Here is a 25,743-nt window from a genome sequence, read left to right on the forward strand (position 1 = left end):
CCCGTCTTTCCCATGCCCGGCTGCCCATTGGCCCGCCCGCCCCCTGCCCGGCTGCCCATTGGCTGGCGGGCCCGCCTGTCGGCGCGCAGACGCGGGGACTGAGGGCGGGGTCGGTCGCGCGCGGCCCCTCAGGGTGGAGGCTCCGGCGGCATCCCGGGACCGGCTCTGTGGGGACCGGAGCGGAGGCAGCCGCGGCCATGTCCCCGCTGAGGCGACTGCCCGGCAGTGTGCGTCATGCGTGTCAAGCAGAGTATCCTCCTGGCCCTGTCTGTCTGTGCTCCGAGGGTTGCTGTCGTCTCTTCAAGGACAATTACCTTGGCGGCCCCTCCACAGCCGGGGAGCCCTGTCGGGTCCCTGCCGTTACGCAACATCTTCGGCTCCCGTGCCATATTATCTGGACCATCCCTTTTGGGAAAGTCCCCTCTTATCCCTGCCATGTGGATGGGTCTCAGGTGGAGTCCAGTCACTTTTATTGTACTTACAGTGAGAGGACAAGAGACCTTAAGCTAAGACAGGCGAGATTGTGGTTAGATACTAGAAAATAGTCTCTCTGCTCTCCTAGACTGAATAAGTGTGGTGCTGTAGGTTGGTAGTAAATTTTAAATGCTTAAAACTACTGTGAGGGCTCGCTGGAATCAAAGCAGATCATTGGTTGCAAACTGGTTCAGCTCTGAAATTACTTAGAATTGTAGAATCCTTAGGGTTAGAAAGCACTAGTGGATTGAGTCCAACCATTAATCCCACAGCCTGTGTTCAGCACCAACCCATGTGGCCAAGTGCCACATTTTCACATCTTCTGAACACTTCCAGAGATGGATTGTCAGTGCCTGGCCACCCTGCCCATGAGGAAACTTCCCAGTATCCAATCTAAACCTTTCCTGGCACAACTTGAGGGTGTTTCCTCTGGTCCTGTTACAGGTTACCTGGGAGAAGAGACTGACCCCAAGTAACGATTCAGGGTTATCTTATTTTAAAGACTAAGTGTTGTATCTGCAACCATTTGACAGGACATTTAACACTGGTTCATGACCTATAAATATATGTGCTTTCTGGTTTTGAGACAGTTAACTTGTGAAAAGGCTTTACAGCAGTCTCCTGTAAGAAATTACTCTGTTTTGTACTGTGAGGTCATTTTCCCAGTGGAATTCAGGAAGGTAGTAACTTGAAGTGGGTTTTCTTTAGTTAGCTTGTGTATTTACAGCTGTAAGTGGCATCCAAAAGTTGGGTTTTTTTGGAGCTACAAATTTGACAAATGTGATAGTGGTGAATTGAAGAATCTCTCTGCATCTTCTAAGTGTGGTTTTAGTGTTACACTATTTTCAGGATTGTAGACCTTTTGTTAGTGTGTGAGGGGTTTTGTTGTTGTTGTTTGGGCTTTTTAATTTGTGGGGTTGGGTTTTTCTGTTTGGTTTGGGGTTTGGGGGGAGTTCCTTGGTTTTTGTTTGGTTTGTTGTTGTTGTTCTTTCTGCAAAATATCTGCTAGAGGCCTTAAAAATGTGGGGAACTAACACTTGGCACTTTGTCAACAGGGAGAAGAGCAGCAAACAGATCTTCAGAGGATTCCAGATGTGTGCCTTTATGGAAAGAACATTTTGCCTCTGCTGGGGGATGAAAGTATCTGTGTGGATAAAGTAGGCTTTTTTTGCATTGTTTCCCACCTTTTAACACACTGTTTTTCATACTTTTGCTAGTGGCAACCTTGGATTAACCTTGAATTTACCAGCATCCACTCAATCCCTCTGTGCCAAAATAGCTGTACTTCAGCCAAGAAATAGCTAACTGCTTTTGTCTTGTGAAAATTTGTGTTACCATTTGAGCTATTCTTGCTTTAAAAAAACTTGGTAATTTTAAAGTCAGCTTTGCATATACTTGCTATTCATATTAAAAACATATTTGAAAGAGAGCTTTATGCAGCATGACTTCTGAGGTGGTGAAATACTGCTGGGTGAAGATGTCGTGGGAAAAGTGAGGTGAAAGGCAAATTTTTGGAGTGTGATAAGTAATCGAGAAAGATAAAATATACCATTTATACCTTTTTAAAAAGCTGAAAATATTGCCCAGGCTCTAGTGGATGGTGACCCAGCAGTGGAATAGCAGTGGGTGAGAAGAGCAAAAGGCAAGAGTAAGAACTGGGGCTTGACACCAAAACCCCCAGCTGGTGTAAACAGCCCTTGGAAGCTTCCCATCTCTGAAGAACAAGAACTTCATCTGCTAAAGAGATGAACTCCACTGTCCCTGGGCAAAAAACAGTGATGCAAAGTCTGAAAGGGAGATTAGTTTGCTGCCTCATCAAGTATGTGATGCTGTAAGAGGATTGGATTTGCATATCCAAGGAGCGGTGAGTTTTTTTATTGTTGATTACTTAGGATTCCCAACTTAATGTTTGCTGTGTTGCTTTAATTGCCCCTACCAAAGTATTTAGTTAAAAGTCGATAGGTAATTTCAAATGGGTTTCAAGGTAGTATTGGTCAATACTAATGGGCTAAAACAATAAAATACAGTTTTTAAGAGAAGTCTTAAGGTCTATAAATGGTGACTGGAGCTCACCTTGCAAATGAACATTGCAGGTGGATGCATGCTGCTTCAAGATCAGTTGATATGTGTGAGAAGTGTCCTTGGTAAGATCACTTCTGGAATTGTCACTCTTTTCATAGTTTGGTTTGACAACAATTTTACTGCACAACACAGAGTCAGGCCAGTAGGAGGGGTAACTTTTCCTTCTGAAATAAAAATACTGTTTTCATTTTTGCCTGCTATTTTTGGACAAATCTTGATTTTATAGTGTCTCTACAGAAATTCCTCCTCTTCTTATCCTGAACCAAAAGCTGGTTTTGAGCATGTGATGTAAACTGCTGTGTGACTGACACATGAGGTTGAATATAAAAATGTTATAGTCGGTGTTTCATTATAATGGGAGAAATCAGAATTCTGTTGGACTTTGAGCCCCATTACAAAGCCTTTCTTCCCACTATTCATAATTTTTTGTAGGATTTAAATATACTTCTGTTTGCTATAAGCCTACACAAGGAGGTGGAGACATCTGTGAGAAAAGGGATGCTTTTAAACCTGTAAATTTGAGTGTACTGCTTCTATTACTTGAAGTTTTGCTTTTATGTAGTGAACAATTTCACTACAAATTTCAGAAAAATTCACATCTGGAACGTTTCAGAAAGGCTGCAACAAAATCATTTTAATAAAAAAAAAAATGAATGCATGAATTATTTAAAATAGTTGGTGCAACTGTTCCTATTAACTAATCCAGGCACTTGGAAGGCAATTACACTGAGCTTTGACAACACTGCCAACCCACTGCACAGTGCCTTATGCCAAAAGCCATTGTTGTTTTATTGACCACGTTCACCATTACAAATGCATATGAAAAAACAGAGGCATTTTCATCGGGATTACCCTAATAGCATTAAGAGATTATTTTTTAAATTTCCTTGGAAGGAAATTCACTTAAATGAGATTACTTATTACTTGACTGGTTTCCTATCATGCTTCTATGTTTAGGTAAGTGGAGTCCATTAGAGTATAAAGTTTTTTTAAAACCTGATTTTATACATTAATGATTTCAAATAAAAGAGAAGTACTACATTTGTGCACAGCTTCTTTTGAGAAAGTTAAGTCGATGCTCTGGTTAGGAGAGATAACACTTTTTGTCCCCCTTGGTGGCCCCCCTAGTGTCACCATTAGTTGCTAATTACTTGCAAACAAATAAACAATTAACTCCTCATGCCTCTTGGTGGGAGAGTTTTCATTGACATGCTAAAACTTTCTAATAAAAGATTTTAATTAATGACGTTGCAAATCCAACCCCCTTGCCGACATAGCTATAAGGAGGACTTGTGGAGAAATGCAAGTCCAGTGCCCCTGCTATGCTGGCTGAGGGCGAAGGCATGGCCGGCCCCTCGCTGTGTGCTGCCACCACCGCGGCCTCTCCGGACCTGCACAAGGTGCCCGGCTTTGGAGAGGGTAAAACCACACCGTGCTCCTTTTCAATTGAGAGTATATTGGGACTGGAGCAGAAAAAAGATGGTGCTCCAGCTGGGAAACCTCACAGACCCTGGATGGATGCGTGCACCAGCCTGGGTAAGTCAGTCTGTTTTGTAACCTCTTAAGCTTTTACCCTTTAAAAATACTGGCATGTTTCTACTGCAAACCAGTAAATTTAACCTCTCCTTTTCTTGCTCTTTCTAGTTTTAGGTGATGACAGTAATCCCCATCTGCAAATCCCTGTTGTTTGCTATGAAAATCCATTATTTCATGCTAGAAGTGGTCCAGTGCAAGAGGAAAAAGTTTTGAAATGTGAAAAATATTTTTCAGTCACTGAAAGGCTGTCTTTCCAACGAGAATTGAGCTGGTACAGAGGTAGAAGACCAAGAACTGCATTCACTAGAAATCAGGTAAGGCTTTCCTTAGCAGTTAACAAATGAGTAACATTGTAGTTTAGTAAAATGTTGGAAGAAACCTCTAACAGCTGATAAGTTCAGTGTGATGTACCTCTGCAGAGAGAAATGTAATCAGGAACTAGTGTAAATTAACAGGAATGTTGCCAATTTCAGCAGATCTGTGTTGATACATGAAAACAGAATTGTGCAAACACTGATCAGAAGTCTCCTGTTGTACAAACTAAGCTGTTACTTATTTTATGAATTGCTGCTATGAACATAATGTCAACTATTCAACAAGTGTATTTTATTTAATCTCCTCAGATTGAAGTCTTGGAAAATGTTTTTAAAATGAACTCCTACCCTGGCATTGATATAAGGGAAGAGTTAGCTCGCAAATTAGATTTAGATGAAGACAGGATCCAGGTAATTAAAAATTTATTTGAACTTTTCTGTAATTCCAGCTATATGTACTCTCTGGTTGTATACATAAGTAGTTAGCAGTATACTCTCAATTTAAATTAATGTATATTCAGTTAGTTGTTTATCAGGCTTTTGTTGCAAGTATTATATTGGACTTGATTGGAAACTTGATGCTGCAGATAGTTAAGCAGCTGAAGGAATAGCGCTGTAAGATGTGTGAATTCCAGATATTTAGGATCTTCCAGGATCTGATTCTGTCACTGAATTTAATACCAGTTTTTGTGTTAACTACAGTCAAGCTGATCTCACTTTCCAATTAACTTTGGGATATTATTTTCTTTGTCTATGGCATTAAAATAGCAGGTAGCTACATGTTGACATCTGCAAATTTTAAATTTATATTGAACTTGCAAACTGCTGTCATCACACAAAATATGGAATTTGTTGGTGAATACTTTTAAGTTCAAATATTATTTTGCTTCCACTGCTGTGTTTCTGAAAAGCATACCTTCTCTTTCCATTTTAGATCTGGTTCCAGAACCGTCGTGCAAAGCTGAAAAGATCACACAGAGAATCTCAGTTCCTAATGGTGAAAAATACTTTCACCTCCAGCCTGCTAGAGTAGAAGGAAGGATGGCTTGCTGTTACAGTACTACTATGGAAAATGAAGAATTATTCATGACCTGTATTTAGTAATGATATAGTAATTATGATTTTATGCCCAGATTTGAAAGTTTATTATAATTTTCATTCTAATAAACTGTAAATACTTTAAGTATTATTATAATCTACCTTTTGTGGAAAAAGTAAACTTTTCCTATATATTTGAGTAAGTATTTTTAGAGATATTGAGATACTTCCACGGTTTAAAACAATGCAAACCCTATGTTGCACAAGAATTTCAACTACTATAAATTACTGCAGATGACTTGACAAAGCCTTATGGTTTTAGAAGAAGTCTGTTTCAAGTCTAAAATAAACCATATACAAAATAGATTTTGCTACTGGAAACAGTTTGTCACACTGGAATTTAAATAGCTTATTTATAAAGAATATGATAGTTTTCATAAAGATCATAATTTTTAGAAAATGGTATCTCCAATGGAAGGAGTAATATTCAACTGACTCTTCAGTTTTAAGAATTGCTCACTTAAAAGAAGCTGACAATTCTAAGCTTTTAAAATAATTTTAATTAATTTAGGTTATTTGCCTGTTTAATTCTTTAACTTGGTTATCTTCTCTCTTGTCAGTGTAAGTGTTCCAGTTATGGAAGTTGCCCTTTGTCTTTTAATGACAGGATGTAGCATTTCATGGGATCAGATCAGTGGGGACCAGACCAGATATCCAGATCATTGCCATTAATTTTAGGGGTTTGTATTCATTTTTATCAAACAGTACATGAAAGTTAATTATCCTCATTTTTGCTACTGAGCCTGAAGTCAAGGAGAGCCATATGTGAAAAAACCCCACCCAACTCTTCATGGCCACAGCGTAGGGAAACACTGTCAGTGCAGCTTACTGCTGCTCTTTGTTCAGCACAGCTCCAAGCACTTGCCTCAAGTGCTGGTGACCTTCAGTGAGACTCCAGCCTGTGTCTACTGCTAGACATAAATTCTTCATTATCTAATGAACACAGCAGTGCTCTTCCTTCCTTCATGCTTGTATGCATATCTGTTGTCCAAGAGGATGAAAGGTAAATTGAGAAAATAGGGTGATAGAAAAAAATCATTTTATATAGTCTCATACTAGGAAAAGCTAAAGGGAGGGATGATCTGACAGTCCTTACTTAGTATTTTGAATTATAGTTTGAGCTATGAGAGTTGAAATAAAAAACATTTCTATTTTTTCTGAAAAATATCACTGAAAAACTGCATTACTTTAGAACTGGGTGACAGTTCTGTGTTTTTAACTTCATCAGCTCATTGCCTTCACTTTTATGCAGAATCCTAAAAATCTTGAATTGTTTGGCTTTGCTCCTGGAAATCTTATTTTAATATGGAAATAAGAAACTTTTATCTGATATTGAAACCTTTTTTTGTGATTTATTGGATTTGGGAAATAGAGTTCCTAACTGAATTCTCTTGTAACCTGCATTCCAAAATACTTGAGAGAACCACAAGTAAAGCAATTTAAATTGAGACAGATCAATTAGGAATAGAATATTGGGATTTCCCCCCCCCCGCCCCCCCCCCCCCCCCGGGGGGTTGTGGTTTTTTTTGTTTTTCTTCACATCTCAAAACATATATTGCCCATAGTTTAACCTTATTGCAGGTAATCTGAAACTATTGTCTACTTTGCTTCTGGAAACAAAGTTTCCAGCAGCAACAGATTAGACTAATCTGTACAGATTGATTGCTTAAGAACCTTACTCTATTATCCGGCAAATACCTAAATACACCTAATGTCTGCTATAATGGAACTTGTCTCAAGTGACGGAAGTCTGACAAAGCAATTCAAGAGAAGCAGTAGAATAGTAGCAGAATAATAATAGCACCAGCCCTGGTATCCTGCCCTCCATTAGAAACTCTTACCGGTAGGATTCTTCGTGTGACACACTAGGAGCGTCCCACACAGTGCTAAGGGGAAAAGAATTTAAAAGCAGAGTTGCATTATTTGCTTCCTTTGGCTTAGGTTGTTCTTCCCCGAGTAAAGGAATCAGGAAGTCAAAAAGGAGCCTCTCACTTTATAATACCTTCATTTATACCTTCTCCATTTATACCTTCTTCGACAAGCTTGGGTTTAAATTGTGCCCACCACTTTCTCAAATACAGCTGGATTTTCTTCCATCTTGAAAAGTATTAGTCTGGACTTCACAGGGTCTTTGTCTTGTCGCTGCTGGCAATACGCAGGTCTCCCTTGGCGATGTGTGTGACAGTTCTGTCTCCTGTGCAGGCACTGCTGGGCCAGGAACAGCCGTGGGGGAGGCTGTCGGCAAAGGCCACCCTGCATGCTGGAATCCAGCCCTGCTCCAGCTTTGCATGCTTTGCCTTGCAGTGCTTCTGTTTGTCTCTCTGCCCTTCAGAAGACAGAAAAATCTTGGTCTTTTTTGTTCTAGTTCTGGCTTAAGCTCATGAAGCCACAGCTTTTGCTTCCAGCCATGCTGCCTTGCTTTGGCTCCAGTGATCATTTGACCCTTGTGACAAGCTGATACATTGACTAAGATGGTGAAAAATTGTTCTAGCAAAGAACCCTCTCACTCTTAATGTAGTCAAGCTGTCATGTCAGCAGCCATCAAAAGGTACAATTTAGGCTCTGTCAGATTGACACTGGACTTCTGTCTCTGGCTGTGATGGAGCCTAAATGTTCTAGTAATGTTTTCCTCATATAAATCCAGTACCTGTGACCCTAACTGGGATGCTGGGCTGCATATTCATTTGTTTTAAATTGATGTTCTTCTCTTAATTACTGTCTCCAAATTAAATTTTTTCTAACTACAAATTTCAGCAATCGTCAGTGTTGCCCAAAAAAGCTGACCTATGCCTATGGTCTAAAAGCAGATTGACAGTAATTTATACCAACAAGCCAATGCTTCCAAAGTTCTGTTGGGATGTTACTTGAAGCATACATAAAAGCATAGTTTAAAGCTTCAATTTTAGCATCAGAAGCCCAGATTGAGACAGCATTCATTAAATTGTCATTTGACACTTTCAATTTGGAATTATTTAGTTTGTCAAATCTGTGCTTACAAATAGCAAGCCAGCACTCTGGCAAACTACATGTTATGATATTTCTTGTGTGTGTGTGTATGGATCTACATTTTTCTACTTGTTCAAAGTAGAAAAGGAGTATTGGAAATACCTCTGAAGAGATGAAACTTGTAAGTTTTATAGTTGTATGTAGGAAGATTAACACTGTGCTCAAAGTCTTATTAGAAGTAAATGTGACTTCAAAAATAATCCAGCATTTTTAATGTGACTATATTTTAACAGAAACCTTGTATAAAAGCAGTGTAAAATAATTTGCAAATGCCTTCAGTTTATCTAACATGAAAATAAGCTAATCTTAAATGATTGAGATAACTTTAATAACTTTTTAGCTAACAGTCATAAAATCAAAGTTTCCTAGAAATCGGTTGTGAAACAACTTTTTTATTCTTTGGATTGATTTAGTTTCCCCATTAATTGTTAGATTGATGATCTTTGTCCCTGTATTTTACAGGACTTGATATTATGTAATTGGATGGGAAATATAAGGTATTTTAGTTTCAAAAATACTTTGGAGCTATAGTGATTGACCTGAATTATTGTTTCCTGTCCTGTTATTTGTGTAATGGATTCATCTTGAATCAAAGTCACATTCTGTTATTTTATATGAGTTATTTAGAATATCTTATGTATATATCTGGTAATGAAAGAATAAAAAGAACAAAGTAATAATAATCATTATATGAGGTGAAGCTGAAGCTGTTCAGCCTCTTGGGGGGAACATAAGGATCCCACCTGATTTCCTTAGAAAGGGAGTTCTGGTGGTCACATTGGGCAAACAGGATTCTTGGTGAGGGAGAGGAATCAGGGGCTGCTGAAAAGCCTTCAGTTCTAGATTCCTTTGTGGGGGGAATAGGGCATGAACTTGTGTGACAGGGGAAAGGGCTACACAGAAATATGGGAACCAGTCTGTCTATTTTGGGCACCCACAGTTGATAGTGGTGGGACCAGCAGTATTTTCAGGACAATCTCAGGAAGAGTGAAGTGTTGCTTTGCATGGCACAGTGTTACCACTGAAGTTTTGCTTTCTTAGATTGACTTAGCAAATTGGAAAATTAATTATGTACTTGTTGAGTTTAGAAACAGCAATAAATTGTATTTCTTCTAATACCTGTTTTTTTTTTTTTTTTTTTTTTTTTTTTTTTTTTTTTTTTCAGGATGCTGTTTATTAAGCAAGGAGGTAAGAACATAATCAAAAATGCTTAGGGGTATATGGGCTTTGCTGTAGCTGGGTGTGATTGCCAATGACTTTCATACCCCTGGACATGTTTTTTATTTTATCACATGGATGTGCTGTGGGGCTGGTACTAGAGTGACAGAATAAGTACTGCATTGCTTGAGCCTTAAGAAAAATATAGAGGGAAAAAGAGAACAAAAAAGCAGTGAAAGGAGAGATTTTGCAAGTGTGTTTTGATCCATGTTGTGAATCAGTGGGTGTAAAGTCCAGCATCTTGAGCAAACAGAATATGTTGTGGAATCACACAGGTGCAAGTTCTGCTTTTGATATTAAATTTCAAGCAGGGTCATCTGGCTTGGGATGTTGCACGGATGTGTGTGTGTGACCAGTAAAACTGATATAACACCTAAACTGAAAGAGAAGTAAGTATTCCTTTTTTCTGCATTTATGTTCCAGGATTTTTTCTCCTAGCTCCTAAACCAGGTTTTCCTCTGCCACTATGTCTTGAGACTACATGAGTATAGTCTGTCACTATTTTCCTTATTCTTCTGCAATTTGGAGCTAAAAGGACAGAAGTAGGTAGGTGGTGTAAGATAGTCCCCTTCATTAAAAATTATTTATGTCATTAATCTTGTTAATAATTACTATAAAATTATGGGACTTTGCAATTTTTAAACTGCATATGTTTCAAACTCATTATCTCAGTGTGACTTTAAAAAAATCCATCGTCCTGCATCAACTCAATTATTATACCTTCTTTTTCTCTGATCCTTTCTTGCTCTCTTAGAACCGAGATTTTATTTTACCAGTCCACGACATTTTACTACTTCTATGGTTTCAAGTGCCTGACCACAATTTCTAGATTCTGGGACATTGTCTTGTCTGTATAATCAAATTATGTTTTATATAGTAAATGAAAATGAAAAAATATTTTAATGCTATATTTCATAATTTTAATCTTTAGAATTTTATTGTATGGATCATAGTAATGCTCAAAAATATCTTGAGATTCAGTTTCTGTGAATGATGCCCTATTAACGAAATTAATAAGATAGCAGATAAAGTATTCTGCACTAAAAATTACTGGCTATTTATTTGGCTTTTCCATGTAAAGACAGGCTTTAAAGCCATCAATTTTGGAAGTTTTAGTCTGTATTTGAACTGCCTAGAAAAGTGCTGGGCTGCCTCTGCTCTCTAGTGGCTGGGTTTCGTAAGGACAGCCCCACACGCTCTGGGGGTTTCATTCAGCGCCGCAGCGGTGCCGAGGGCACGGGACGCCCGCAGGGGACTGACCCACCCTTCCAATTACACAATATTTGTCACCCGATTTATGTTCTGCACGCATACAAATGCTCGATGTCAGGCCTGATTTTCCAAAGCTCTGAGTGCTCAGTATTGAACAGAACTTAGTGATGGGTGGGTGCTTAATATTTTTGATACTCTCAGCCAACCTTTAAAAATCTTGCCTCTGAATGAATTTAGGCTGCTGTCCTGACTACGTGTCTGTAAGACTGCCCAGCATTGTCAGTTTGTGGTGGGAGAATATTTTCACATTCCAGAAAGGAATTCTCAGGAAGAATTTCTGCACAGAAAGGGTTGTTAAACATTGGGACAGGCTGCCCAGGGAGATGGTGGAATTGCCTCCCCTGGACATGCTCAGGAAACCTCTGCATGTGGCTTTTAGTGGAATGGTCTGCTTCGTAGTGTGATCATTGGTCAAAGGTTGGACTTAGTCTTACAGGTCTTTTCTAAGCTGAATGATTCTGTGAAAGCTTTTGACAAACTATCTTGCAGTTCTAAAATAGCCCCACTCATTATGGTGTAAAACTTAGAATGACTTCTAATACAATATCTATTAATATAATTTTTCTGTGATAATAAATACAGTGCTGTTAATGCAAATATTTGCCAGGCAGAAACACTTATTGCCACCATATTTTCGTTTTTCATTGTTTTGTCATATTAGAAGGATAAGAAATTACTTTACACTATTTAAATACTGTGCACTTCTTAACCATTCTTATTGCTTTTCAAAGAATTCAGTCAGAACATAATATTAAAAAATATTTTAAAATATGATAGTATCCATCTGTCATGATTCAAGTATTTGTAGGATTCTCTACCTTCAGAGTTGCATCTCATGTGCTATGGGTTGTGGCTATCTGACAATATTTCTGCAATTTGCTCTAATTCATTTTGGCAGCGAAAGGAAGTCAGAGGGAAGCATTCTCAGCATTCTCAGCACTGCCCTTAGAATGCTGAGACTTTTATAAAATTTAAGTTGGTTATTTAAGTTGGAAAATCTTTTCTTGGGGATGTTTTTGTTTAAATTAAAACAACAACAACAACAAAAACCAAAACAAAGTGAAAAAAACCCCACCAATCCAGTCTATTCCTTCTTTCCTCTGTAAACATATGATCCTGGGCAGTTAGTTTTCTCACAATTTATGGTTTAGGAGGACTGGTATTTTCAGTTGTTGTTAGTATTATAATCTAATAAGAAAGAAATAATATTAATCTATTGTAACTTATCATATTATCAATTTTTAACTTTCTATGGAGTCTTAACAAATCTTGTTCACTTCATTTCAGTCTGTTATTATCTGCATATTTATCTTACTCTTTCCAAAAATAAGCAGCTAACTCAATCCTGATATCCAACTGCTTCAAATTTGTGTTTTAAAATAGTAAGCCAGATTGTAGAGAAGCACCATGAGTTTGTTTCTTGGAGAGGTAGAGCTGCCAGCAACAACTGTCGTTCCTAACAGGGCCCTTCCTCTGCTTCTTTTAGCCCAGTCATGTAGAATTTGCTGTGCATTCTTTCGTAAATCTGTTGTAAAATATTTTAAAATCACACTGGAATACTTTGGGGAATATCTATCATATAAGTGAACAAACAAATAGCAATTTCCACATGCCTCCGGCCTTTGTATTTTCTTTTGTTTGTGTATTTCCCTTTGTGGGAGTAGAATGAGGTGCTATTGACAAAGGGCTTTCCAATCTTCTTTCACATTGGTTGCACAATAGTCAGACTTTTAAAAATTCTTCCAGTCATGTTTCTATTGTTCTGCAGTGGTATCTGTTACAAGTGTCTCTATGCATTTTAATTGCAAAAAAAATCAGAACATTTTCTTTAGCCTTAATTACCCTTAGCTTTTGGCCTCAAATAACAAATGATGTCATCCCAAAGTGCTTGAGCAAATAGCTCTCCCTCAGTTAAATGGGAAAGGGTTTAAGGCAGGTTATGCTCAGTGAGGGGTCCCTTAGTGTGCTAGGATTAATTTTGCAGACATTGCCACAGGATGCTGTTGAATTGCACAATAGACTGTTAAATCAGGTTCGGGTTGTTCTCTCACCCCACCTCCCTCCCCCGTACTTCCCTGCAGAAGGAAAATGACAGGCTGTCTGCATGGGAAGCATTGTGCTGCAATAAGAAAGTGTTGAGAGTAGAATTAAAACTGGAAACTTTTGTAAAGACATTACTTCATTATAATTTCTGGCATTTATTCAAACTGCCTTGTGAAGATCTTGGTTTGTGTTTTTAATAGGTGTTTGAGATAAAATTTCTGTATTGCAGAAATACATTATTTTAAAATTGAACATTACAGATTATTCACTTGTTGTTAAAGAATAAAACATAGATAATTCCAGGGATACAGTTGTTGGTTCAGAATAATTTTAGTTCAACAGAATTTTTATTAAAAAATGACTCATCCAGGCAATTTTTAATTTTCTTTGCATCATAAATCTACTCTTCTTTAAAAGTGCAGTTTCACATTACACCTAATCCAGTGTAACAGAAGACCGCTGCTGAAAGATGCAGTCCTGCCCTGCTCCCTCAGAAACATATGGCCACAGGGTGAGTCACTTTGGTGTGCTTTTGGAGCATGGAGAAGTGTGCTTGGTGGCACATCCTAGGTTGAATAATCATAGAGAACTTCTTTATTATATTCATATTTATAAACAGATACAAAACTAAACAGAAATACAGAAAGTTGACATTTGTCTGCAAACATTTTCTGACAATAGAAGAAGGAGGTCTCTATATAATATAGGGAACTGTGAGGTCTGGGGAGGGGTAACATTATATGAAGATTTCCATGCATGGATCACTGACAAATTGTTAATTTGATGGTGATCAGAAGTAATTTTAATATAATCGCTGTTAAGTTTAGTTCAGTCATTTCCTTTTCACCATAACAAACTCCTACATCTGATGCTGACTTGAACCTCTAGGAATATAGGACTTAAACTTTTCTGGTCATTAAGTGCAATTTCCTGTAGAAGAGATTAAGTCATCCAGAAAGGTCACAAGACCATTCACTCCCTTCTCTCTGAACTCTACAAGCCTCAGAACACCCCAAATATATGGACACAGACTTGAGATTTTTGAGAAAAATCTCAAACATGACACTGTGACAAGAAAAAGTGAGCAGGAGAGAAACATCCCTGCTGGTACACACCACGGGATTCTGGAAGGTCCGGCTTAATCAGCAGGCAGGACTGGATACTCAGTTTCAGAACCTGTTGCAAAGCATCTGGATATAGAAATGGTGGCTGGCAGTGTCAAAGCAGAATTCATGCACCTAATTCTACTTTCCCATTTGGACACGGCAGCAGCTACTCCAGAAGTGCCAATAAATGTGTGGCCGGAGCGGGAGGCAGCCAGCTGCCAGGATACCCTGCTGGGTGCTCTTTGCCACTGGAGTGGAATTGTTCTCGAGGCTTGCACCCACTGGTACCATCTGGATGAACTTAGCAAGTAGAGTGTGTCTCTACAGAAAGCAGCAAATTAAAACCAAAGAATGCTACACACAGTGGTCTTTTCCTGTCTGATTGAGGTGCAGAGTCTTTCCTGACTTCAAATCTAATTATTGGTTTAGCCCTGAGCATGTGTGCAAGACATAAAAGTAGGCATCTTTATGACTTGGTGCTTAAGTTTCCCCATCTATGAGACTGGTAATACAGATTTTTCTTTGAGAACTCTGTGTTTCATGAATTTTTGTCACATTTGTCAAGGCATAATGGTTTTACAGTTGCCTGGAACAAGATGAGTGTTCATAACAATTGATAGATTTGATTCAAATTTCAATTCAATTTTATGGCTTGAAGTTGCTTTCTTTTCAGTTGATAACCTTTCACTTGAGCCTGGCCAGATTATCTGAAACTATGGCATGTTTTAATACAGAAGATTCCATGGAAACAGAATTTTTGTGACCCCTGACACAGGTGGGAATTTTCATGCCCTTGCTGGGACTGTCATTTCACACTTGGTAGTTTTGTTCTTAAGGTTTGATCCTGGAAGATGGTTCTTCCTCTATTTTAAGCTCAGTTTTCATCCCATAGATTAACCATCCCCATGGAAGCTGGACAATTTCATGTAAATTTTTACTTTCAAAAGATCTGATTTTCTGTCTTCAGGTATCTGCCAGATGAAGTTCCAGAAGACTCCCACATTGAGGGATTTCTGTTCAGGGATCTCTTTTAGCACACTGCTTGGTTCACTGCATCTCATCCTCATCCTCCTAACAGTGGGCACTGTCTGTCTGTAACAGGAGTTATTGACTTATTGCAATACTGTGATATTTCAATAGTCATGATTGTCTGACTTAGCTGAATATTCTGCAAGCCTGATGCATTCTTTCTGCCTCAAACTGAACTGTTTGAATGATTTCTTTTGCAGTTAAGGTTCTCTCTAGGGAGAGAATTCAGTGCTGGAAATATGAACTCTGGATGGAGCATATGGCTTCCAAGTCCAAGAATGAATTTTTGCTCAGCAACAGAAAGGTTTTGTTGGGAATTTTTAACTATATTATCAGAAATTTTTGGTACATGAATTTTCAGGTTTTTATAGGAATTGCTGAGTTCTCACTGTCTCCTCCATCTGGGAACAGCTGCTCAGAAAGGGGAAGGGAAAAAAAGATTTTTAGCTTTAAGCAAGAAGGGGGAGAGGCAACCAAAACCAGCTGTAGAATGCAGAATATTGATACCCATGACTTTTGCATATTATGCATTCTATGCTACTCAGATACAAGAGACTGTTGTAAAAAGGACAGAAGATCCTACAGACATCAGAGTCCCCACAGCTACTTTTGCCCTTCCATGAGCTCACAGCAGTTAGGAGACTCCAGTTAGAAACATTAACTGCAGTCATTTGATTCCTGCCTCTCTACTACTGTTTCCACCAAATATTTCAGCGGAAATTATTCTAAATGGATCCGAAGCAATGCAATGTTCAGCCAGTGCACTCACAGGGTAAGTTGGACATGGTGGCAGTATGGAGGAATTGCTTTTCAGACATGTCAGTTATTAGCTTAGGCTGAACTGTTGGGAAGGAAGTATCAATGCTGCTTTTGTTAGATGGCATCTTTGCTTTGTGCTGCTAGGTTTGAGGTCTCAGTAAATATGACCAATCATTTTGCTGCTCTCTGGATACTACCAGTGTAATGAGTGGCAGCTGTGAGTTCTTCCGTTATTCTGCTACCAAGGCATTGGCACTATTTGTTGTGTGTCTGTTTTTGTTGAAAACACCATAGGCCAATGCATCAATAGCTCAGATGATGCTAATTTTCTCCTCACTTAAAAATTACAGCTTCTCCAGCAGTCTCAATCTCAGTCAACAGAAAGAGCCAGTTTTCCCCATGGTTTAGAAGATTTAATTGCAGATCAATGGCATGATGTCCAACAGGGAATCTGCTTGTCATAAGTGGTTATGGGAAGCATTGGTATTTACTGACCTGTAAATGAACAGTACATATGTTTTCCTTTATTTAGCCATGATGCTGTGGTATTTTATGTCCTTTGTAATTCATTCAAACATTAAAGGACTAGTTATTTACAGGTTTTATGCAGCCTGACTTGATTAAAAATAAAAATGCTCTTGTAGTTTTCAAGCCTGTTAGATCATTTCTGAGTAATGCAAGGAGAAAGTAAAGCAGGAATACTCAGACAGAGGTGTGTGGTGTATAGTGAGAAAATGTGCTAAACTTCCATTCTGGCCTGGATGTACTTGACCATCAAAAACATCTCATAATAAAATCAGTGAAATTCCACCTAGAGACTTAATATTACCTTTTTCAGAATGCCAGCCTGCAGGGGCAATGGAGATCAAAAGTAAGAACCTCTTGATCCCAGAGCTGCAAAGAACTATGACCTTATCTTCAATTTTTGCTAAAAAAATGTTTAATGTCAAAAATATAATTTCTGTTCATGTCACAAAGAAGGGCTATAGCCATCCTATCAAGAAGTCATAAACTTGTTTTCAAAGGCAACTGTGAGTGCTGTGACCCATCAACATAAGCAGTTTAAGAAAGCTTTATAGTATTATTTTCACCACTAGTCACAAAGGATGGAAAACCTATGATAGGTGTAAAACCAATAGTAGCTAAAAATTACCAGCTGGTCACATTTCCTTTCCACTGATTGCCATAGTGGTGGTTTTACATCCTATTTTAATCCAAACTGTTATGTCTTTTATAAAATACTGATGGGTTTGTCTGTTTCCATTAGGACGATGTTTTTGTCCAAGACCAATCATAGCAAGTAGAACGTACTAAAATAATGTACTAAAGGTTTTCAAAATAACTGGAGTTAAGTGATACATAAAAGTGATGTATGACAAGGCCTTGGGTTGTCTCATCTAAAACTGAAGTTAGGGCTGCTTTGAGCAGAGGGTTTGGCCTGGTGACCCATGAGGTCTCTTCCAAGCTGAATCATTTCGTGCCTCAGAGGAGCCTTGGGCTGCTCCGTCTCTTATATGACTTTGAGGCAAAGGAGTGAAATTAATGTAATTTACTTATATATTAGACCACCTTGCATTTGATATTTATCAGAAATGTGGTTTATTTTATTTTAAAGAAAAGTGTTTTCGTCAAAGTATGTAATATCAGAATTAAGTCCAGTTGAAAAAGTTGAAATCTTTATTACCACGTATGGCTTCCTTTGCATTTTCTGCAATTGAAAATTTTATTCTAATATATTCTTCCAGCTCGTCTTCCTTAATTAAAAAGTCATTAAGGAGTAGCTGTGGGAGCTGATGTCGTTTAGCCTGGAGGAGAGGAGACTTAGAGGTGACCTTATCACCCTCTACAGCTACCTGAAAGGAGTTTGTAGCCTGTGGGGTCTCTTCTCCCAGGCAATAACAGGACAAATGGAGACAGTCTTAAACTGTGCCAGGGGAGGCTGAGGTTGGCCATTGGGAGGAATTTCTTCACAGTAAAGGTGATTCGACTTTGGAATGGATTGCCCCAGGGAGATGGAGGAGCCACGGTCCCTTGAAAGGGTTTAAAGGAAAGACTGTACATGGCACCTGATGATCTCAGAGGCGTTTTCCAACTTAATTGATTCTGTAATGCATGAAATCATGTCAAAGACCTGTGACTGACTTATCTTCCTTGATACCTCTCTTCCTTGCAACGTAGTGAGCGGATCAGGAGTATAGTACGGCACCACGGAACAAAGACGGGAGTTCGGCCAGGTACTGGCTTGACCTCCTTCTTTGCAGGAAGGCAGCAGCAGCCCGCCGCTGTCCCGGGAGCGGAGAGGCCCCTCACACTGAGAGCTGGAAGGGAAGGGACGGCCGCGAGCAGTGCAGCCGGAGGGGACTCCGCTCCCTCCCATTGTTGGCCTTTGGCAGGAGCGGAGCGGGGCGGGGGCGGCGGGGCCGGGGCTCGGGCAAACCCCCCGCCCCCGGGCCGGGCGCGCATGCACACATCGCCGCGGAGCCAGACCGGCAGACCCGCACACCCACACACCGACACACCGGCACGGAGCCGGCGGCAGCGCTGCCGCTCCCGCCGGGCTCGCTGCGGAGCATGGCACCGGGGCTGCAGCTCGGCTCCTTCCTCCTCGCCCTCGCCGCCTGTCTCGGCGGTCCCCGGCTCGCTGCGGCCGCCGGAGCAGCCGGCGGCAGGAGGGGCCCGTGGGCCGATGCGTGCGCAGGGAGGGTGAGTGGAGCCGAGCGCTGCAGCCGGGCGGGCGAGGCGCTTTCGCGGGGCGCGGGGCGATGCGCGGAGGTCCCCGGGCTTCTGCAGCCGCTCCGGGCGTGCGGGACGGCGGGAGGGAGCGGCCTCCCCGGGGACACTTCTGCAGCAAATAACGCTGCCTCGGGGCTCTGCATCTGGAAGTTAATAGCGGCCGGGAGAGAGGGTGGCATTTCCCGTTAAGGGATTTTTATTGGTTTCTGGCCGAGCGGGCAGGCAGCTCGGAGCCGGCGAGTGTGAAGAAGTCACTCAACAGGTCCTTTACCACCAGCGCTCTCCACTTCCTCGAGCCGACCTGGATAAAAGCGATCGCTGGGGCTTTGTTATTTTAATGATTCGAGGCCGGCTTGGGGTCTTAGCTCCGGGCCTGATCATTATACAGAGGATGTAGGAAATTTACGGGAGGGGGAAGAGGGGAGGAAGGTGATAAACGTTTTGTTACAGGCCTTTGCCTTTTGTTCCTGTTTCTGGTGTGTTTTGCTGTCAGACTTTTCTCGATTGTTTTTCATATTATTTTTCTTTTTTATTTTTAATATGCTTTTAATAACTTTTGCGTGGTGTGTTTTGGTTTGTTCCTTTCCATTCTCCTGATGTCTGGTTACAGGTTTAGTCGAAGCGTGGTGATCCGGGAACACTGGAGGGAGCACAACTGACTTTCATTGCTTTTCCTTTTTGTTAGACTGTCACTAGGGATTTTCTTGGTTTCAGATCAGATCCTTTGAGAACTTTGCTGCAACACAGAGTTCAGAAGTTTGTAGGGCACAGTTTAGAAAGGCGAAAGCATCGGGGACTATGTAAAAGAAGAGTGTGAAAAAACGAACTTCAGACCCTGATAAAGCTAGTGATCTAAACCTTTGTGTTGGATGGAACAGTTACAGGTTTAGACTCCCCTGTTAGGTCTTTTTAACGGAATTAGCAATAAAATGTTCTGGCTCAGTACGTCTCTGGTGTGTTTCACCAGACGTGGGCAGGGTACTCCACAGGCTCAGAACACCACTGTATATTTGCGTCAAGTTTTGGGTCTTCTATTAAGTAAATGATCACTATCACAGGTCGTAGTACTTGACCTGTAATACACTTGAATCAGTGTATATTGACGTTTGAAATATGCAGATGTAGTTTGTTCTGGATTTTTTTTTTTGCTTACATAATTAATGTCATTGTGTGTGTTAAACAGGAATCTATAGCAAGATATTATTTTAATACTATGATTTTGACGGACTTTTAGGTCGGCAAAAGTCACACTCTTTCTAATTAGCATAATCCCCCCTTTATCTTTATTGCTCACATCTAATATACCTTTTTAGATTATAAAATATTTATACTAGTTTCTAGTTTTATTGTATTTTCAGCTTCAAGTTCAGACTTCCCTAGCTAATTTATTAGATACCTTGTCTGATTGTGTAGTTGTAATTTTGTGGTCTGATTTTGTAACACCACCCTTGCACATGATTGCCTCCGTATTGCAGGCAGGGCAGCGTTTATTAGAGTAATGACTGCAGGATGGTACCCATTGTCTCAGCTATGTGGTATTTATCTTGGGCTGCATGTAAGTTTTGAGTAGACTTGACATACTATTCAATGACTGATGGCCCCTCTAACACATTGTCTGCTCTGGAGCAGGGCTGCCTTTGAAGTAGTACCCTGTAGGAAGTAAAGAGACTATTTGCTCTATTAAAATTCCTTGGTATTTCCTCTGTTTAACCACAGGCCACTTCCCCTCTGCCACTCTAAACACTGCAGGGACACTGACTGATTGAAAAGACATAAGCCCTAAGTAATTGTATTCTATTCAAATAGTTTTTCTTATTGCAGGTTATTTATAAGTAGTGTCTAATTAATGTATGTTAAGGGCATGAATGAATCTTAACATTTTATATAGAGAAAGTTAAAATGTCTAGTTGGCACTAAGTGAAGTGGTTGAATTGAGGTAATTCTCAAGGGCATAAATAATCTACGAATATAAAATTTAACTTTTAATGGTTGTTCAAGGAGAAATAAAATGTAGCTAGCTGGGTTTGTATGTGCATTTAGCTGCATGCACATTGGGTATTTTCCTCTGCTAAAATTGTAAATGTGGGTTGCAGTTCCCTATGGTGAATCTCTTTTTCACCATTTGAGTGTTGTTTTTGAGAATCTGTGTTCCATTTTTCTCCATAAAACAGAGATAATAGGCATACACACACAAGTAATGCATAAGTTTCTTTCACTGTACAAAATACAGTTTCAGGTATCCTCAATATTTTGTAGCAGTAAAAAACTGAGTTAATGAGAGCGTATTACTGGACTATAGTGAAAAGAATTTGATGAGGAAGTATTTGTTGGCTTTGTTCATAGCTCCTGAAATTATTAGTATCTAACATTTTCAAAACTATAAACTAAGTCACATTCTAGATGTGATTTTTTGTTTGTTTTACAGCTTCCATCACAAAATATATTTATAACCTGAATTATTCATCATCTCTCGTAATACACTGGCATTTGTCTTGCAAACTCTACATTGTGCCTAGCAGGAAAGCAATTAATGCCAGGACAAGTAACTTAGCATTTTTGTGGCTAAGAATTACCAGATTTCAGTGTGTTCAGGATTGTAGAATTTGGATTGACTTTGCTTGGTGTAGGATTCCTTTCATTGATGTTTAATAGAAATTCTGATGTATTCCAACACTTGATACTATTTCACGTTAGAATAGACGTTTGCTAAAGTAGAATAGTACTGCAAAGTAGTTTTCCATATGGATGATCTTAGGACCTCATATGCATACTTTATCCAGAAAAAAACTAGTTCAGAGAGGGGCCTGTTTTAATCTAGAGTAAGTGTGTCCACATGGGGAGCTATTCTGGAAAAGTAGTCCCTGAATTTTTCTCATGCTATAAACAAGCCACGAGGTGGACAGAGAAGACAGATGTGTGATCTGAGGATGATTTGAATATATCTCAGATTCATTTATTTGGTGTTAAACACACGATCAGCTTTACTCTCAGGTTGTTTTGTAGATTCTAACGGGACTACACACATAAGTAATTTTTTTATATGTTTTAATTCCTCTGAACTTCTTGGCACTGAACCGTGTTCAGTGTAAAGCTTAAATTTAATGTGACTGTGTGATGAGGAAGAATAAATAATCCAGCATTTTACCAACCCTCCCCTCCTTGTTAGCAGAGAGTTTTACCTTCCTTTGCTCTGCTAGGCAAAGCTTCTCAGACAGACTGGAGGGCTCTGTTCCCGTGCATTCTCCATGAAACTCCCTGTGTCCCCTTCTATGTTCTTTATGTAAGGAACTTTCTATTTCCTTTTAATTTCAGAGCAGAGACACTGAAGATTTCCTACTGTTCCACTGTTGGGAGCTCTGCCTGCCTCATTATTCTTTAGGCTCATGCTGCTATGTCCCTAAATTAATCTCCTCAAGCATACCAAAGTAGACTTATACTCTTCCACAGTTAGGAACCTACCCGGCACAGAGCTAGGTCATACAGAAATACTTTTCCCAGCTAAGGACATGTTTTGGGAACTTTATTTTTGAGGGAAAACACCCCATAAAATGGTAAGAACCAAAGTTTTAATTTCTCCCTTCTATTTCATATTATTTTCCAGCAGTTAAAAAACCCAGATTTTCTCTTGTAGAGTATTTAAAAATTTTAAAAGGTATTAGGCAGATGACAGACCTAAGATGGAGCATGGTGGAAGGTGTTAATGTTTGCCATCAGGGAGTTCTTTAATCTACAGACAGTTCCAGAGCTGCTTTAAAGCTCTGCAGACCAGATGGCAGCAGTTCCCTATCTGCCTTTTTTTTTTTTTTTGGAATTTATAGAATCAACAGATTTTTCTCCCAGGCATCCAGAACAATGTGTGATAGCATTTCAGAATTGATGAGATGTGTCACTGAAAGATTCCTGTGTACCATGACAATGCAACGTGTGGAGTACAAGGCTTTACAAGCATGGTCAGTCATGCAGGTAGGCATATGTATCACTTTTGTTTAGCTGAGAGTTTGGCTTGGCTTCAGGGTCCTTCCAGGGTTTGTTTTGGGGTTTTCTTTTGCATTTCATTTATTGAGTGGCGTACCAGAGAATGAGACTCCATTCCTACTCTAGTGTCAAAAAGTGTTAATAACAGTCTGCCTATTTAAATGAATTTAAAAATGAATGGAGTATGTTCATGTTTAAAGTAGCAGATGACTGTTTCCTCAGGGACCATGAGGCTGTACAGTTTAATGCTGTGTTTTCAGAATGAGCATTCAAATACATGACCTAGAGGAAAAGATATGGAAACATATATTTATGTAATTGAAACTAACTCTCAGTATTAACAACAAAATTGTGTATTTCCTTATGTGTTTGCATGAAACTGGGCAGTCTGAATATGATGATAGTTCATCAGCTGTTGACTTAACAGAGTTTCTGTGGTTGAAGTTGCTTGGGACTTGTTACAGATTTGATTGATTTCCTCTCTAGAAAGTGTCCCTTACTTTAGATGCTGAACTCCACTCAAAATCTGCTTTTGAGTAGATACAAGTGTAGAAACTGCTGTATCAGACTTGTTTCTTCATAAATCTTGAGACATTTATTCAAGAAAAAGTTCTGCTTTTACAAATTAATACTTTCTAGTCCACTGGTGAAAGGATGTTAAGCTGTCATGATTAGATGATACTAGCTTTTCTTTAGTTAACTATTTGTTAATGTTAATACAACATAGACCTTACTTACTTAAAACTGCAACATTTAAAGGGAATTTAATAAGGACCGGCTGTATTTTCCAACAGATCAGTCTAAAGATGAGGAAATAAAGCTTTGATGTGGACTGGCCTGCTTAATTATGCTCAAAGGCTGAAATTTAGCACGTGTTTTTAGAAGCAAACAAGAGGAGTGTGAAGTATTACTGCAGAACTGTTAAGCTTGAATGACGTTTTTAGTTTTTAAAAATAAAATTTTTTCAAGTATATTGCTTTGATTGTATATATACTGCTACCAGTATAATGAGGCATATTCGAAATACATTTTTTCTAAAAGTGTTGGCTAGTGCTGATGTTCCTGTAGCAGTTTTTACATTGTTGTTTTTATATTTAAAAAATAATATTATGCATTAATACATCACACTTAGGAAAAAAACACATAAAAGTAATATGAGTTACATGAATTCTTATTTTTAATATCCTTATCTCTATAAGAATTATAAAAAGGGATTGAATGAAAGTATAAGTTACAGTAACCTGAAATAACGTTAGGTCACTACATCTGAAGTACTTAATTTTAGGTTATGATAATGTGAGACTTTATTTAAGGTTCAATATTTAAGTGCAGACTTGAAAAAGGAGTTTATCCTTTCATGGATTAGAGTTTTATCAGGCATCAGCACATGTTCCAGGAAATAATGTATTCTCTGAAATTCTCTCACTTGAAGGCTTTTACAATATTATGTCACTATTGGCTTTGAAGAATTGTTCCAGACATTCTATTTTTATTATTCCTCCTTGGGCTGTAATTCAGCAAGACAGTAAATATGCTTTTGGGGCCCATCAGTCATCCTCCAATGAGCCCAAATAAATGTGAGGGGTAGCTTTGTCCTCGGAGATTCCGTGCTGCATCAAGTGTCATACCTGAGAGCATAAACTCTGAGATGTGTGCTCTGGATGACTCAGGAGAGCCAGAGCTGTGTGTCTGTGACGGATGTGAATCAGATTTGAAGCTGTTGGTGGTGTGTCAGCACACACGGTGCCTGTGGCATGATGCTCTCTGTTTGCCTGCTGCACCTTTTGTTGGCAGCATGGAGTGAGTGAGCCAGCAGCCTTGAGCGTCTCCCAGGCCTTCTCTTTCCCTGGCCTGTGTCACTCTAAGTTTGCCTGCTTTTCACTGTTTGCGTTTTATTCTCATGCAGCTTCAAACAGACTATGTATATTTTTAGAATTTATCTATTTTGTTTAGATATTTCGCCCCTGGGAGGAGAAAGATGATTGATGGTGATGTTCACCAACGATGTCGAAGAGGTGGCTACCTGTGTAGCCGATCTTTGGCCTTCTTGTAAAAGTTTATATAAAATAGAGTAAAAAAAAGATAAAGGCAGAGCTTTCCCTGGTGACCTTTGTGCTGCCTGCTGGTTCTTTCGTGTCCCTAAGAGCACATTCAGAGCTGCAGCAGTGCCCGGGGCAGTGCAGGCTCTTGGACAGAGTGCTGCTGCTGTGTGTTCTGCTGTCTTCTCCAGCCCTTGCACTCAGAGGAGCTCGCACTGGAGCACTTCTGTGCTGAGCCCTGGCTTCACAGGAACAATAAGGGACTGCTGAGGAGCGTGTGGAGTTCAAAGGGCTCCAGCTAAATGTGTGTATGGCCCTGAGTTGCTGTGGGCATGACAACAAGTGAGCATCAATGAGATCTTGAGGCTGCAGCCTGAAGGACATGATAGGCCTGCAGATCTGCTTGGAGCTGCACGTTCTGGGCTTTAGGTTTCCAAATGTTGGTTTGTAATAGTCTGTCCATGGGATCCTTTATCTCACAAAATTGTGTGTAATAACCATTTCTATAGCCCCTTTTTGTATGGCTCTGCTGGATTTTCCTCATGGTTGGTGGGCAGACCTGGATTTTAATTTCTGACCTTGCCCATGTTCTTCACTCTTATATCAGTGGGAGTGACTAGGTATTTCTAATCTTACTTCTGACTACATTCAAATCCAACCAAGCAATCAGTGACTTCCCTGACTTTTTTTGTATACGGCTGTGGGAAAATTCCTGGTTGGCTGGCTATGAATTAATGAAAATCTTTAGAATGCTTCACTAATGATAGCTCCTGTGGCTTTAAAAATGCTATTCCCTTTTTTAATTTGAGAGGGGTCACAGAGGTTTACAGAAACTAAGAAAAGGAAACTTAACATCTGGTTGTGCTCTGTAGATGACTGCTTTTGTGTGAAGAAAAGTTATGGCGTGGCCTCAGCATCAAACACATTCAAGGTGATCCTTCCTAAGAACTCTTTGCAAGAGCCCTCTTTGCTCAAACTGTGTTTTCTAATTAACTTTGCTTTGTATTTTCCGATGGAGGATTTTAGTTTTCCATGGGAATCCCAAACTCCTATTGTTGC

At 39.5% G+C, this 25,743-nt stretch overlaps 1 protein-coding gene across 2 annotated transcripts; it reads left to right on the top strand.

Moving 5' to 3' along the window:
- The first annotated feature begins 190 nt into the window (after positions 1-190).
- Positions 191-5,808, top strand: HESX1 (HESX homeobox 1). Of its 2 annotated transcripts, XM_066327072.1 has the most exons (7): positions 191-452; positions 1,530-1,631; positions 2,568-2,618; positions 3,834-4,092; positions 4,201-4,406; positions 4,716-4,817; positions 5,341-5,808. In XM_066327072.1, exons 4-7 carry the CDS (start codon positions 3,879-3,881, stop codon positions 5,437-5,439), a joined length of 621 nt encoding a protein of 206 aa, XP_066183169.1. In that variant the 5' UTR covers positions 191-452; positions 1,530-1,631; positions 2,568-2,618; positions 3,834-3,878; the 3' UTR covers positions 5,440-5,808. The 2 variants fall into 2 exon arrangements, with proteins under 2 accessions (XP_066183169.1, XP_066183170.1); XM_066327073.1 differs by lacking the exon at positions 191-452 and having other exon boundaries at positions 1,399-1,631.
- Positions 5,809-25,743: the final 19,935 nt, after the last annotated feature.

The sequence above is a fragment of the Sylvia atricapilla genome, chromosome 11, assembly GCF_009819655.1.
Source record: "Sylvia atricapilla isolate bSylAtr1 chromosome 11, bSylAtr1.pri, whole genome shotgun sequence".
NCBI classification, from domain to species: domain Eukaryota; kingdom Metazoa; phylum Chordata; class Aves; order Passeriformes; family Sylviidae; genus Sylvia; species Sylvia atricapilla.

Excerpts from the sequence above, each read along its gene's own strand:
- HESX1 (XM_066327072.1), top strand. The coding sequence starts at position 3,879 with ATGCTGGCTGAGGGCGAAGGCATGGCCGGCCCCTCGCTGTGTGCTGCC. Across the intron at positions 4,093-4,200 it reads GGATGCGTGCACCAGCCTGG|TTTTAGGTGATGACAGTAAT; the intron begins GTAAGTCAGTCT and ends TGCTCTTTCTAG. Across the intron at positions 4,818-5,340 it reads TAGATGAAGACAGGATCCAG|ATCTGGTTCCAGAACCGTCG; the intron begins GTAATTAAAAAT and ends TTTCCATTTTAG.